This window comes from Pteropus vampyrus, unplaced genomic scaffold, assembly GCF_000151845.1.
Source record: "Pteropus vampyrus isolate Shadow unplaced genomic scaffold, Pvam_2.0 Scaffold19, whole genome shotgun sequence".
In the NCBI taxonomy this organism is placed as follows: Eukaryota; Metazoa; Chordata; class Mammalia; order Chiroptera; family Pteropodidae; genus Pteropus; species Pteropus vampyrus.
The window spans coordinates 15,359,098-15,375,769 of record NW_011888800.1 but is presented as its reverse complement, the minus strand read 5'-3'; the positions used below and the strand labels follow the sequence as shown (position 1 = coordinate 15,375,769).

Below are 16,672 nucleotides of genomic sequence, written 5' to 3'. Positions count from 1 at the left end.
AAAAAATTGAATTAGATCTGCAGGTTTGATAATAAGGTTGTACCATTGCTAATTTTCTGATTTTGTTCATTTTACCATAGTTATGTAAGATAATGTCTTTGGTTTTTAGGAAAAGTAAACTGAAATGTTTAGGACGAAAGGGCTATTATGTTTGCAACTTACTCTCAAAAGGTTCTGAAAAAATAATGTGTGTGGATATGTGTGTGAAAGAATGAGAGAGACAGAAAAGGATACAAGTAAATGTGGTTAAATATTAATACTGTATTTAGGGAATCTGGGTGAAGGGAGTTCTTTGTACTATTCTTGAAACTTTTCTCTTAGTCTAAAATTAGTTCAAAGTAGAAAGTTAAATAAAATAAAGTGAATCACCAACCCCTCCTCCCCCCAGAAAAGATAGAACTAAAATACTGGATAAAGTACTATGTAAGGCCAGTCCACTAAGACTGGGAGACATAGAAGCTCTACCTAATACATAAAAATAAACACAGGGAGGCAGCCAAAATGGGGAGACAAGGAAACATGTCCTGAATGAAAGAACAGAACAAAGCTCCAGAAAAATAACTAAACAAAATGGAAACAATCTCCCAGATGCAGAGTTCCAAGCTCTGATTATAAGGATGCTCAACGATCTCAGTGAGAACTTCAGTGAAGAGATAGGAAAGATTAAAATGGTGATAGAAAACATAGAAAAGAACCAGTCAGAAATGAAAAATAGAATAACTGAAATGAAGAATACACTAGAGGGATTCAATAGTAGACTAGATGAAGCAGAGGATCGAATCAGCGATTTGGAAGATAAGGTAGCAGAAAACACCCAATCAGAACAGCAAAAAGGAAAAAACAATTCCAAAAAAATAAGGATATTTTAAGGGACCTCCAAGATAACATCTAGCATACCAACATTCACATCCTAGGGGTACCAGAAGAAGAAAAGAGGGAGCAAGGAATTGAAATCCTATTTGAAGAAATAAGGACAGAAAACTTCCCAAACCCGATGAAGGAAACAGACATACAAACCTAGGAAGCACATAGAGTCCCAAACAAGATGAACCCAAAGAGGCCCACACCAAGACACATTATACTTAAAATGCCAAAGGTTAAAGACAAGAGAGAATCTTAAAAGCAGCAAGAGAAAAAGCAATAAGTTACCTAAAAGGGAGCTCCCATATTTCTCAACAGAAACTTTGCAGGCCGGAAAGGATTGGCAGGAAATATTCAAAGCAGTGAAAAGCAAGGACCTACAATTAAGATTACTCTACCCAGCAAAGCTATCATTTAGAATAGAAGGACTGATAAAGAACTTCCCAGACAAGAGAAAGCTAAAGGAGTTCATCACCACCAAACCAATATTATAAGAAATGTTAAAGGGACTTATTTAAGAAGAAGAAGATAAAAAATATGAACAATAAAATGGCAGTGACCACATAGGTATCAACAGTTACTTTAAATGTAAATAGGTTAAGTGATCCAAACAAATGATAGGGCGGCTGAAAAGATAAGAAAACAAGATCCTTACATATACGGCCTATAAGAGCCTCACTTCAGATCGAAAGACACACAGACTGAAAGTAAAGGGATGGAAAAAGATATTTCATGAAAATGGAAATGAAAACAAGACAAGAAAAGTTGGGTTAGCAATACTTACACCAGACAAAGCAGACTTTAAAACAAAGGCTAGAACAAGAGACAAAGAAGGGCCCAGTAATCCTACTTCTGGATATTTATCCAAAGAAACCCAAAATACTACTCTAAAGGGACATGTGACTCTATACATTCATTGCAGCATTATTTACAATAGCCAAGATATGGAGGCAACCTGGGTGTCCATCGAAGTGGATGACTGGATAAAGAAGAGGTGGTATGTATGTGCAACGCAATATTACTCAGCCGTAAAAAGAATAAAATCTTGCCATCTGCAACAGATTGATGGACCTAGAGGGTATTGTGCCAAGTAAAGGTCAGACAGAGAAGACAAATGCTATATCATTTCACTTATACAAGGAATCTAAAGAACAAAATGAACAAACAGAAACAAACTCATAGATACAGAGCGCACTTTGATGGTTGCCATATGGGAGGATGGATGGATAAAGAAGTAAAAATTGGTAATTACAAAATAGTCATGGGGATGTAAGGTACAGCATAGAGAATATAGTCAATAATATTATAATAACTAGATTTATCAGGATGATCACATCGGAAGTTATATAAATGAACAATCACTATGTTTCACACCTGAAACTAATATAATATTGTGTGTCAGCTGTAAATGAAAAATAAAAAATTATTTAAAGAAACAAAACCTAGGTTTAGGATGGGGTTTTTGGAGTTAGTGTTATTCAATTACATTAAATTAACTAATATAAGTTAATGCTTTTATAAAAATAGAAACAAATTATAACTTTCAAACTAATAGAGAGGAAAATGGACTGACAAACATAATTCAGATATATCAAGAAAGAGAGAGAAAATTTTAGAAAATGTGTGACAACTAAAGGCACAAAATAATTACAAATGGACTCATGTTTCACTTAAAATGGATTGTCAGATGGGTTTAAGAATTCAGGCATATACTTTTGAAAGAAGCATTCCTAAACATAAGGATGCAGAAAGTTTGAATATAAAAGGTTTAAAAAAGACACACCATTATAGCTAGAAAAAAAAACTGGCAGAACTGTATTAATACAGGACAAAATAGACTTTGAGGCCAAAAACAGCACTAGAGATAGATAAATCAATATGAAATGATAGAGATTTATTCACCAGGAAAATGTGATAGTTCTAAAGTCGGATGTACTTAATGACATAGCCTCAAAAAATATAAAGCAAAAATCAACAGAAACCACAAGAAGGAACAGAGAAATCTATCATAATGGGAGATTATTGACTTCTTTAAATTATTGGTAGGTGAAGAAGTTCAAAAATTAGTGAAGTTACAGAAAATTTGAACCTTGATTAAATAAAACAATTTGGTAACACTATTCAAATAGACTATTTAGAGTACTGATCCACTTCTAAATGATGTCAAATCATTCATATACATATGTGAATATACATTGGTATATATGAATGAAATAAGCTGTTTATTTAAGGAAGTTGAACAATAGTGCTGATTCGTATCTGAAATAATCGCTTAGGGGGAGGGGAGATGAAAGAAAGAAGGGACTGCTTCAGTGAAAAGGGTCAAGGATGAATGTGTCAGGAGACCCAGATTCTAATGACAACTCTGACATAAATTGGCTATTTTATTTTTGGCAAGCTATGATAGTATTCACCCTGCCTATTCTCCAGGAATGTTATCAGATTCAATTGAAACATGTGAGTGAAGATGTTGAAAATATAATACACTAACATGGATTAAATTTAAAAACTATTTATTGAATACTTACTCATGTAGGGCCCTTATAAGACATTGTAGGGGATAAAATGTGATTAAAGAGATTCTAATGTAAGAAGTCACACAATTAACTATCAAGTTATCTGTTTAAAACTCTTCATTGTCCTCCCATAGCTCTCAGGATAAAATCCAGCCATGGTATAGCCTCTGCCTGTCTCTCTGGCTTCATCTCATTAATCTTCTCTCTTACTCAGTTTTAGTCCTTCATGTTGCTGTTAGCCCTCCCACCGCAGGATTTTTACATCAGCCATTCCCTCAGCTTGGAGGACCCTTTCCTCCCCCTTTCACTGAGCTAACCCCTTCTCCTTCAGATCTCAACTTCATGTCTCAAGGCAACTGTCTTCTGCCTCCTTCAATAGGACACACTCATTTCATATAGACTCTTAGTATAATGTCCTCCTTTGTAGTAATTTTACACTTTATGAAACAATCATTTGATTAGTATTTATTTCCCCTAGGACTATAAGTTCTAGGAGGATAGGGACCATGTCTGTTTTTGTTTCCTGGCATATAATAGGTACTCAGTAAATATTTATTGACAGGCTGACTGATTTTCTGATTGACTGACTGAATGAATGTGCCTCAAGAGAGAAACAAATACTATGAAGAGACAAAGGAAGAGGTAATTTTCAAAATGAGTTCTAGAAGAGATTGCAAAAGGCTGCCTAGATGCTGAAAAAATGGATGATTGTGATTATTATCACTGCTCAGCTTTCAGCAGTCTTGGTGTTTTTTATAACAAAGAAATTGCTGGGTTTTATTTGTTATCACTTTGATAGTAGTTTTCAATAAATTCTTATTTGATTGATCTAATCATAGGAAATAACCCAATCTCTTTTGGCAGCCTAAGCATGAACCTCTCAGCATCTTCTGTGACCTCATGGGCGTGGACTATGAGGAGATGTGTCACTGGCTCTGCCATAGGAAGCTGGCTACTGCCGCAGAGACATACATCAAGCCCATCTCTAAGCTGCAGGCCACAAATGCCCGTGATGCTTTGGCCAAGCACATCTATGCCAAGCTCTTTACCTGGATTGTAGATCATGTCAATCAGGCTCTCCATTCTGCTGTCAAACAGCACTCTTTTATTGGTGTGCTGGACATTTATGGGTAAATATATTTGGCTTTCTTACCAAAACGGTCTGCCAGAGAGCATTTCTTTCTAGAGATTTTCTGGAAAGAAAGTACGTGAGTATTTGATTCTGTCTCCTACTGGTAAGGAAAAGAGAAAATTAGAAGAGAATTTCTAAAAGTCTAATTTCATTTGCTAGTTTGCCTTCTCTGAGTACCCTTCTTTAACTGTTAAAACCCTTTCTATATATTTGTGCTTTTCATTGTCTGGTTCGGTTTTTCAAAAGAACCTCTAAGATCTCTATTTCTAGTTCCCTTCTATGTGTATGTAAACACCATGAGTCTGTACATGGACAAGAGCAATGGCTTTTCCATAATTCTGAGTGTTTCCCACTTCAAAAACTCAGCAGCTAGAGCCCATAAGAAATCTCCCTGCCATTTGGCAGATGCCTCTGTTGGGTACATATACCATGTTACTGACTTAAAAACCCTTATCTTCACTGATGTGGAAAGAAGGTTTCACAGTGTTAGAGAATTTCCCATTTCTTTCTTTCCAGTGTGCACATTTTGAATATTTTAGAAAAGCTATCTATTCCCTTTTCTCCTCTTCCCATATTATTTTTTGGTTTTACAGATTTGAAACATTCGAGATAAATAGTTTTGAACAGTTTTGCATAAATTATGCAAATGAAAAACTACAGCAACAATTCAATATGGTAAGAATTTTCTTTCTTGAATAATATTCTGTTATAAATTATTCTCTTGAACTCCTATTCTGCATTTAAAGTCCGGTTCCTGAAATGAAATATGTGCTACAATTATTTGAGGTTTAGAACAGCTAAACTACTGAGGAACTTATGACTAATAAATAATGCAATGTTGGGAAAATGTTTATGGTCCAGCTGGGATTCAAGGTCATTCTTGGATTGCTGTATAAAAGTAGTGAAAATTTGGTTCAAATAAATTGAATGAGGGAAGCAGGAAGTGTGTTATGTAGTTACATAGAAGTATGAGTCCAGGGAGATCCTTCAGTTTGTTGTTCCTGAGGCTAATTATATGTGGAGTTTGGCTATTTTAACTCTTATTTGTATTAACAAGATGTCAGAATGAAAAATCAGAACATATGTTTGAGGGATTCACCAAGACAGTGGCGATGGGAATATTTTGAGAGTAGCTCTGTAGTAATATCAAATATCTTAGAGCATTAGCATGGTGTTGGAGGACTTGGAGGCAATTAAAAATGAGGGGTTCCAGTCTATGGCCATGCCACCCTGAATGTGCTCGATCTTGTCTGATCTCGGAAGCTAAGCACGGTCGGGCCTGGTTAGTACATGGATGGGAGACCACCTAGGAATACCAGGTGCTGTAGGCGTTTAAAAAAAAAAAAAAGGTGGGGGGGATTCCAGACTGTAGCGAAGAGTACAGACCCCGAGGTGAATGGCTTGGGTTAGAATTCTACTCTGCATTGAATATTCAGGGCAAGTTAATTGACCTTCCTGGCCTTAGTCTCCTCATATAAAGGTACTTTTTGCATATAGTTATATGGATTAGATTAGTTAAGATACGTAAAGTGCTCAACATACCAGGCACAGTTCTAAGTGCAAGTTAGGGGTGGTTATTAGTATTGATGAAAGAAGATTTTTAAAATGATTGACCCATAGGAATTGGAAGGTACATGGAAAAGAAGAGAGCTGAAGGACAGGAAAAGAACCCTTAATAAATATCCTCATCTTACAAAGAGAGAAGACAAGAGGTATAGTCTGTTGCTGATAAAAAAAAAAAATAGAAGTTTAAAGATATTTTAATTTACAAAATTCATAAAACCAAAAGAAGATCTAAAGATAATTTTGGGTGGGTAGAAAAGGAGCAGAGAGAGGTGGTGTATGTGAACTTAGACTCATGTATCTTATGAAGAAATCAATATATAATATTTCAAATGAATAAATCAAAAAATAGCTGATAAACATATTCTTAAAGGTAAACATCAGAAGAAATAGCTAAGGGAGTTAAAAATAGTTGCCTCTAGGGATTGAGACTAGTGTTGGGGCGAGATGGAGTAAGGCATTGTTGCTTGTCATCATAAAACCTTTAGACTGATTTTTTTTAAATATTGCATACACTTTGATAAAAATTTGGACCATCTTTATTTAGCAGATTAAGCTATTTACACAGTAAAATGGCATAGAGGTGATCTTAAAACTTAAGGCTTATGACTATTTCTATAAGAATGTAATGGCTGTAGTTTCATCTCTGCATAGGGAACATTAATAAAATCCTTTCAGGAACTAAATTGAGCATTATCTTTTCTCAAGGTTTTTTCAGGGTTTCTTAATACTTTAATCAATGCTACTGCTCTTTTCCAGTATATTTTATCACAAGGTGACTCGAAGTATAGGAAACCAATACTACCTCTTTAGGGACTGGCTACTTTGTCTATTTCTCAAGGGTCTAAGGTCTCAGAATGTGTTTCTGATTCTCTTTTTTTTTTTCTTTCTTTTTTCCACTTTCTGTCACCTTCCCTTCCTCCTTCCCTCCCTTAATCCCTCTCTCACACACACACACACACACACACACACACACACACACACACACACACACACACGTACTGTATCTTAGCTTTTCTCTGCGCAACTACTCCACTCCCTGTTATTAACATATTCTATCCTTCTATTCTGTACATATTTTCTTTACCTAAAGGTTTCTGCTTCCTCACACATTTCAAACTTGCTGTGAACCCAGCAGTGGTGGCAGTGCTACTTCCATTTTCTTATTTTGTTTACCTCCCATTCTTCTTGGCTTCTTTCAGCTTCAGCTGTTAATTGCCTGTTTCCCAATTCTTATATCCAAGAAAGAGAATCTGATTAACCCAGTTCATTTTTTCATTAGAGGTCTCTGGCAATAGAGTGCTCTCAGGTACCCACACTTGGTCTAGCCAGCTGTGACTGGGAACATGGGGTCTCACAGTAAAGAAGTTGGCAGCTTCAGGCTGCTGCTTCATCAGGGGCTGTGGGTGGGACAGTGGGCATGAGAAACATGGTGATTGACATATTTAGTGCTTGGGGGCATTATCGTATTGACGAAGGATCTTGTCATATTGAACCTCATACCCACCTTGTCCTTTTGACAGTTGAGCATCCAAAATTTTTGAGGCCCCATGGACTTTTAAACTTAGAAATAGAGAGGTATGTGAGAAGCAAGCCCTATTTAAAGTCTGGAGCAGTGTTTCTGTTGTCAGTGTGGAGACTACATATAAATTAATGAATTTAAAAAAAAAAAAAACGGGCTCTTTGTTTTAGAAAATATTGGTGCCATCAGTCAGGTCATCCTACTGATACATGGTGCCATATTTGCCTTCTCTTTAATCAAAAGAACAGAAGAAATTTGTTTTTTAATTAGCATCACATAAATATTCATACAGTTGACCTTTATTTTTGACTAAAGCTTATCGCAGCTGGTTAGACTATAAATGCTGCAAATGAGTCAAGAGTGGCATTATAATAAGTATAGAATAAAGTAGGAAAGTTTCACATGATTGAGGAGAGTATAAGAAGTCTTGGTGACACCTAAGTTTCATGGGATTTTGGGTCCTAATATGTGTTGTCTGGTCATAGCCACAGAGGGCTGATCTTCCCGTAAAAGTAACAAGATGTGTGAGAGAACCAAGGAAGTCAAAGGAGACAAGTAAAAGAAAGAAACCCCCAAGAACTAACAAGTAGAGGTCATTAGCATCTGCAGAGACTGGGTGGGCTGCATTGGCTGGGTGGCCTGAAGCAGGAGCTGCAGCAGAGGTGGGCTTGCCTTTCTCACCTGGACTAACTTAACTTCTGTTCAAATGCAGAGCTCAGGTTACACAGCCCTTCCTGAGAGAAGCCTTCCCTCACCGCCCTATATCCAAACTGATGAGGACTCCTGCTCTCATAGCTCGCATTATTTTCCTCTGTAACATTATTACATTTGTAATTATATTTCTGTGATTATTTAATTTCTGTCTGTTTCTCCTACTAGTTTCCAAACTCCATGAGGGCATAGCTCACATCTATTTTGTTAATGGTGTTTAGTGACTGGCACATAGTAGACAGTCCATACATATTTTTGCTTAAACTAGTAAATGGAGATCAGAAGCAATGGTGAGGCATTTAGCAGAAATAGCAATGAATTGGTAATGGCTGCAGCTGCTTGCAGAATTGAATGTAGAATTGAAAAAGTGAGCTGTAGGATCCCTGACTGTGGAGAATAATCAAGGCAGACACAAAAGACCAACTGTTATCTAATTCTGAAGCACATGAACTTCAACACCACAATTCCTTAAGTTTTAAGCAGTCCCCAACATTTTTGGCACCAAGGACCGGTGCACCTATGAGAATCTAATGCCTGATGGTCTGAGGTGGAGCTGAGGCAGTGATGCTAGTGCTGGGGAGCAGCTGCACATACAGATGAAGCTTCACTCACTCTCCCGCTGCTCACCTCATGCTGTGTGGCCCCATTTCTAACAGGCCACAGACTGGTACCAGTCCAGGGGTTGGGGACCCCTGTAAAAAGATTACTTTGTTATGCTGTAAGCATCGCTCAGCATGGTTCAGTAGTTTGCAGGGCATCTGCTCTGCTAATTGTTTAAGGGCCAGCTAAAACATTTCTGTGCTCATGTTGTGACAGCACTGTACAATAATTTAGAGGGCAAAAAAATATATAATGCAGTCTGGATGTGTACACATCAAAAAATTGAAAAAACTGCTACATTTATCAGCTATTTAAAATATTAACATATCTAAGATTTACTTGTTTACCAAGAACTCTATACAGGTTTTACTGTATGTGGTTTTTATTTGCTTTCTTTTATTGTTCTGTGTGTGAATCATGTTTCTCACGTGATGTTGTTGCCAGAAGCTGTGGACTGTCTCAAGTTATGTTGGTATCTTCCTAGAGTGTTTTATATAAACATTTTTTCTTGATTAACATCATTTATAATAATGATCCAGTAATGCCACTCATTTTCCTTTTTTATTTCAGCATGTCTTCAAATTAGAACAAGAGGAATATATGAAGGAACAAATTCCATGGACTCTCATAGATTTTTATGATAATCAACCTTGCATTAATCTTATAGAATCAAAACTAGGCATTCTGGATTTGCTGGATGAGGAATGCAAAGTAAGTCTGATTTTCTGATGTACTTAGTCTGTCAGAACAGATATATCAAGGTCAGAAGGTAAGTGGGTTTAAGCAGAGATTCATAGTATACCATGAAATACCACTGTGGGGGTCACTCTAACTTGCATTCCGAAGAGTCACTAGAGCAAAAGGGCTTTAAATCCAAATGAAACTAGGAGAATTTCCTTTATCTTTTTAGCTGATTGTAAGTTATGTGAAGGTTTCACATTAGATACAACTACTAGCAATTTTAGCCACTTTTGTTAATCGATATATTTAGTATTTTTTGTTCAGTAGTATGATATTGTTAAAGAAATGCAAGAAATTATACAAAAGATATTTTGAATGATAATTCCAAATAGCCATAGTTTAAAATTTGACTAGTTGTTCTTTATTACTGATATTTATGGTAGGAAGGGAGTTTTAGCTTTAGTATTTGAAGATGCAGCATGTGGAAAATATATGAGATCCTCAGCTTTACTGCTAACCTCTTTTTTCTCATAATTTCTCTTTAGTTTAATGCCATTAGTTGTAAGTTAAACATAGGATTATGGTCCTCCAAAGTATACAGATTTTCTACAAAATTAAGACTGCATGTAATGAAAAAGTGTTCAGCCTCCCTCAAAATTAAATAAAATGCAAACCAAAGCAAAAATGGGATACTGCTTTAGGTAAAAAGCGGTATAAGTGAGTTTAAATTTGATAATACCTTTCATTTGATACTGCCAAATGAAAATTCATTGCACATATACTATTGATGAAGGGCTCAGATTAGTACAACATATTTTAGAGGAAATTTGACAATATTTATCAAAATTGTAAATACATATACCTTTTGACTCAACAGTGGAACTGCTGGGAGTTTACCCTATGTATATACTTGCAAAAATATCTAAGAAGTCATTGTGGCAGTTTCCATAATAACAAAAAATCATTAATAACCTAGTGGCCATAAATACAAGAATGCTATTATTAAGAAGAAAAAATGCAATGAGTTTAGAATAGAATAATCCTATTCCTATACATGTTTTTAGAGACAGAAAGCTAAAGAAGTTGGTGGAAGTGGCGAAAGAAGACTACTCTTTATTTTACACCTTTCTGAATTACGTAAATATTTCACTATGTGTACATGTTACCTTTATTTAAAAAGTTTTTAAAAATACATGATAGTCATGATACTTCGTCTTTTATTTGTGAGGCTTTTATTGTTTTAAAAGGAAATCGAATATTTATTTGATGGTTATGGTTATAGGCAGATTGAGTTGCCCAGAGATTGGGCCGAATCACCCATGGGAAAGTCTCAGTCATTACTCTTCATCAGTAATTGATTTTTGGCCCCTAAGAGAGAAAAGTGGAAAGAATGAGTTCCTAAATTTAATATCAGAATTGTTAGGTTGATGTGAGTCTGATAACAATATGTATCTTGTTTTCTTTCTTTCTTTCCCATTGAATGTAGATGCCTAAAGGTACAGATGACACTTGGGCCCAAAAATTGTACAACACACATTTGAACAAATGTGCACTCTTTGAAAAGCCCCGTCTATCAAACAAAGCTTTCATCATCCAACATTTTGCTGACAAAGTAAGGAAGCTTTATTTTTTTCCTTTTGAATACTTAAATTCAAAATGGAAAAGAGTCAGTAGTCAAGAGGTATCATTTTTTCTTTGTTGAAGTTTACATTCTTAAGACTTTATAGGAAAACTAATCTTCATTGTTAGCTGCTTGTTTTTCTATTCCTTTAACCTAAATGGAGATGTATTATGAAATAAATATGGATCTACAATCCTCCATCTGTAATTTTGAAATCCAAGAAATTATGAAAACCAAAAGTCTTTTCATATTCATTTGGTAGCTAAACCTGATCTCCGACCTAAACTAACATGAGGTTATTTATAGTCTTTATCCCAGTTAGGCGGGATATTTACATATTTCAATGTAGAAATGTTCATGTGTTTGACCACAGATTGCGGCCTCAGACTTTGCTGAAAAACTCTGAGTTCTAAAGCATAGCTGACCCCAGGAGTTTCAGAACAGAAATTGTCACACTCTGTGATTGATTCACTGCCTAATAACAAGGCAGGCAGACTTGCTGCTCCATAAATTCTACAGTCTACTGAGAAAATCAGGAGCCATGACGCTAACTTATATTTTAAGGAAGTTGTAGGGTAGGCTTTGAGGTAAGCTTCCCAGGGTCTCCTACAAGATTTGAGAGCCTTCTGACTCCACTTTAATCATGGCTGGAAACCTTGGAATGACTTTAGGGCGACCTGAGGGCTTTGTGGTATGGGGTGGAAGCTCCTTCAGTGGTAGATGGCAGAAATCTCTGGAGTTTTGGAAGCAGGAATAGTATATTCTCAACAAGGTCCACTTACAAAATCATACAATATTTACCAGGCTCCACCTCCACCCATCATCAGCTCTTCTACTTTCTCTGTCAGAGAGCCATATGTTTCTCCTATTCCTCTCTCCCACTTTAATCTCTTCTTTCACAAAAGGAGATTTACCCCTGCTGAGTGGTGAACTAGGTTAGAAGGAGATACATAGCATCAGCCTTGGAGGAGCTGCCAGCAAGGGAGAAGAGAATCAACTTCATATGAGACTGCTTACCCTGACTTGAGAGGATCTCTTAGACCACAGTTAATCAGCACTACCACTGTTCCGTAGGAAAAAAACAATATGGAGTTAACACACTCTTACCAAGTTTCTTGTTTCTTAGAATAAAACTAATGATACCATTTAGCTGAGAGCCAGTCATAGAGCCTAAGCCTAACAAATTTTTTGTTGATGATTATAATACCTATTCAAAAGTTTTAGTAGCTAAGGAGATTTTTCCGTGTGTTTTCAGGTGGAATACCAGTGTGAAGGCTTTCTGGAAAAGAATAAAGACACTGTTTTTGAAGAACAAATTAAAGTTCTTAAATCAAGCAAGGTAACCATGTATATGGTTTTCTCCAATTAGGACATATTCAGTAAAATGTTAATTACTTAAACATTAGCTTTTTAACAATAATGATTTTTCTAACAAAATCAGCTTTATTGTTAGTTTTTAACTTATCAGATATATGACACTGTGCATTAGGTCCTGTTTTAAATGTCTTACAAATGTTACCTCATCTAATCCCTATCGTGAGGTCATATTATCAATACTGTGCCCATTTTACAGATAAGGGACATGAGGCACAGTAACTTTGTAATTAATGAGTCTTCAAACCAAATTAAAACCTAAGCTGTCTGGCTCAGTGTTTGTGCTCTTAACCACTATGCAATGTTGTCTTTCAGTTTTATGTCAAATTATCACCTCCACAGCAGTTCTAGATTCTTTTGCTTTTGTGAGCGTCTATGAAAGAAAATAATATTTTTGCTATGTCACTTTGAAGGGATACAATAGAAACATGGCCTTATGCACTACATCCAGGTAGAGATTGATCTCTGGATCATTGAGTGCAGCTTCAGGTGTAGCCCAGAGCACTTTGAAATTATTTTTCCTAGGCATAGATACTAGAAACACTGCTTTCTAGTGAAAAAGAATATTCCAGATGGCAAAAAACTATGATAGTGACATTAGATTGATTATTATATTGATTCCAACCTCCACTCTTTGACTTTCATCAGAAAAAGATGGTGAGGGAAGCACAGCTCGCTTTTATTCTACAGGGAGCAAACTAGGAAGCCAGTTACTTAATTTAGCAAAATAAATATGCAGATATTCAGTAAAAAACAAAATATTCATGTGAATTCTTCTAGATTACTGACTGGCACTTTTTATTTTTCTGGTTTATTCTAAAACAATCCTTTTAATGTCAGTGGAATATTATATGAACATTTTGACTCTTTTTTTTAATAAAACTTTTACTTTCAATTATTTTGATAATAGAAAGATCATATAAAGACCAAATTCCAGTTTTTACACTCAGAAAATAATGAGACTAGCTGTCTGTAGAAAAAGTCAGTTTTTCACTTATCCTCATTGGCACTGAGTATTAATGCTTTTTAACTTTAAAGATTGGATATAAGAGAAAATTCTCTCAGTGCCAGTCCTTGAGTATTATTCAGTTAAAGATTATAAACAATTTTGTTGAAACAGTAGTGATGAAAACAATGAAATTCTAGGATTAGACTCTAAGTAATTAAGCTTAGAACATTCACAGGTTCTCATTCCCCAGAAACCCACAAGCAGTTGTGTCTTTATTCTGACTTCACTTTTTCTAAGTTATCAGCTTAATTATCAGAAGGTAGCTATGCATTCTGAGGAATCATTTGGAGTGACTGCCAGTCTGTGTAGCATTGTCATAGCTGGAACGGGAATGATCTGTGATTTACATAGCTTAAAGGTTTCCCTTGCTCCCAGTCAGCAGAAACCCAACTGGAGGATATGAACTTTATATTTTAATTTCTTTGCTCCTCATAGGAAGCAAGTGTAATCTAGTGTTGATTTGTTCTTTTAGAAGTACTAATTTTAGAAGTTTAATATTTGCGTTGTATGTTTTGAATAGAATTATTTTTGTGGTAATACAGTAGAGAGTTGTGTTTAGTGTATGTGTGTTGTATTTTTTTTTTTCTAATTTTGCGGCCTCTAGCCAGATTTACAACTTGAATAGGAATTAAGGTATTATAAACTTAACAGAAAGTATCTTAATTTATATTTTTTCACCATAAAGAAACCTTATGCTGCCACATCTAATATCAGGGAGCACATGCATGAATTGCAACTCCATCGAATACCATTAATATTTTTTCATACTGCTAACCTTGTAGAACACAAAATTTATAGGAATTATGCAATCAAGTTGAAAACAAATATGAAAGCTTACAGGATAAGGACAGGGTCTTTTACTTATTTCCCCCTGTAATCTAAATTATTTTCTAAAAATTATTATTAATCCATAATTATTTTTTAAACTTATAATACTATAGAACTAGTTCATGACACCCTTCCTGCTGAGATTTTCATGATTTTTTTTTAGCAATTGGGCAAACAAATGAAACATGGTGATAAAACATTTCATGGAATTGAGGTAATAAGATAGGACTTTCAATTAGTATTTTGCTCATAAAATCATTGTAGTTCAAAACCAGTAATATGTTTAGAGTGGCCAATTCCTATGGATTAAGATTTCAAGTTTTAGTGGGGTAGTTTTGATTTTATTTCCCCCAAACATACTTGTAGAATTATTGCATTTTTCCACCTATATTTTTATAACATTTATGTCACCTTCCTCTCATATTTTTGGCTTCCAACACAGATATTGATTACTTCTGGAATGTGACTCTGAAAGGGTTTACTTAAGGAAATCACTGTGGATTTTCATAATGTTTCTGTAAAAGTTTACATTTGAGTTTGGGTTTAGAGTTTAATTTCCTTTTATTGTTTCTGACTCAGTTTAAGATGCTACCAGAATTATTTCAAGATGATGAGAAGGCCATCAGTCCAACCTCGGCCACCTCTTCAGGGCGCACACCCCTCACCCGCATGCCTTCGAAGGCCACAAAAGGCCGACCAGGCCAGACAGCCAAAGAGCACAAGAAAACTGTGGGGCACCAGGTGAGTTCAGGGAAGCCCCTGCTGTGCTTCTTCCTCTCTGGCTCATCTGAAGCCTCAGGTCTTCCCCCATCAGCCTCCCAGGTAGGATCTTCAGGTGAGAGGAGAGAGACCAGATCTTTCAGTGTGAGAACATGTAACACCATCCTCACCTACTCCCCTCGACGTAGCTTTAGACCCATGACTCTGCTTAAGCTTTTCCCAAAATAGTTTTCTCTATATCTTAATTCATCCACTGCGTACCTCCCTCACAGTCCACTGCTGCCTTTGTTTTGTTCTCAGGTTGTTTCCTCTCTGGATTTGTACAGAGCATCGGCTCCTTTAGAGTGGGAACAGACCCTCCCCTTGCTTTGATGTCTTATGCTCTGTGGGGAGTGGGAAACATTATACGCATGCTTAGTGCCTGAACAATGGGCAGGGGCTTCGGATGGGAATGATTAAATGACCTTAATATTCTTAAAACAAGGTTATATTTTTAGTCAAAATTCTGAGTTCACAACAGAAAGCTACAGAAACCTGTATTAAAAGGGAGGCGGGAAAAGTGAACTCTAATGTAAATGGTAGACTTTGGCTGAAAATGATGTGTCAGTGGAGGTTCATCAGTGGTAACAAATGTCTCACTCTGGTGAGGGATGTTGATAATAGAGGAGGCTGAGCCTGTGTGAGGGCAGGGGATGTATGAGAAATTCCTGTATCTTCTCTTCAATTTTGTTGTCACCGTGCAATTGCTTTAAGAAAATAAAGTCTATAAAAAAAGGGCGGGTAAGGAAAAGGGATGGGAGAGAGTGAATGTATATTTAGCAGAGTAAGCATGTAAATGGTAGAATTTAAGCAAATTATAACCTAAAACCCTAGGCTTCTTGTATAGTAGCAGCTCCCCTTCTGAGGGTGGGTCAAGTTCATAGGTAGCCAGGTCATCTCTACTACTGTGATTAGAAGAAAATTTTAAATTGTTTTACATCATCTTTGATTTTGACAAAATGTTGATGCCCCTTTTTGCTCTTTCTCATGCAGTTCCGAAACTCCCTTCACCTGCTTATGGAGACCCTCAATGCCACTACCCCTCACTACGTGCGCTGTATTAAGCCTAATGACTTCAAGTTCCCATTCACGTAAGTGTTTCTCATCTACTGAATTTAAAAGTGTCCATATCTCACAAGGATTACCAAACCAATAGAAAGAAAAAATATTTGGGTAAATCTTCATGTCTTATAGAGGGACACAACTAGTTATTAGAGTTTTTTCAAATTTTTCTTTTTACCTTTGACCCCCGTTACCCATTTCTCCCATCCCCTCACTCCACCCCTACCTCTGGCAACCACCAATCAGTTTTCTGTATCTGTGAGTTTGGATTTTGTGTGTCTGTGTGTGTGTGTGTTATTTTGTTTTGTTTTTACATTTGCCATATAAGAGATCATATGGTATTTGCTGTTCCAAATACCATATGATCTCTTTTGAGTTAGTGTTTTTGTTTTCTTTGGATAAATACCTAGAAGGAGAATTACTGGATCATATG

The 16,672-nt window shown here is 36.1% G+C and overlaps 1 protein-coding gene and 1 pseudogene across 8 annotated transcripts in view; both read left to right on the top strand.

The window, feature by feature from the left end:
- MYO5A (myosin VA) overlaps positions 1 to 16,672 on the top strand; it is a 99,008-nt gene that overhangs the window by 15,266 nt on the left and 67,070 nt on the right. For all 8 annotated transcript variants that reach the window (XM_023527860.1, XM_023527858.1, XM_023527859.1 and 5 more), the window contains 7 exons: positions 4,242 to 4,507; positions 5,103 to 5,184; positions 9,476 to 9,616; positions 11,073 to 11,198; positions 12,463 to 12,546; positions 14,998 to 15,159; positions 16,171 to 16,268. In XM_023527860.1, coding sequence (XP_023383628.1) covers positions 4,242 to 4,507; positions 5,103 to 5,184; positions 9,476 to 9,616; positions 11,073 to 11,198; positions 12,463 to 12,546; positions 14,998 to 15,159; positions 16,171 to 16,268 — 959 coding nt within the window. The remainder of the gene's footprint in view (positions 1 to 4,241; positions 4,508 to 5,102; positions 5,185 to 9,475; positions 9,617 to 11,072; positions 11,199 to 12,462; positions 12,547 to 14,997; positions 15,160 to 16,170; positions 16,269 to 16,672) is intronic.
- LOC111736451 lies at positions 5,722 to 5,840 on the top strand (annotated as a pseudogene).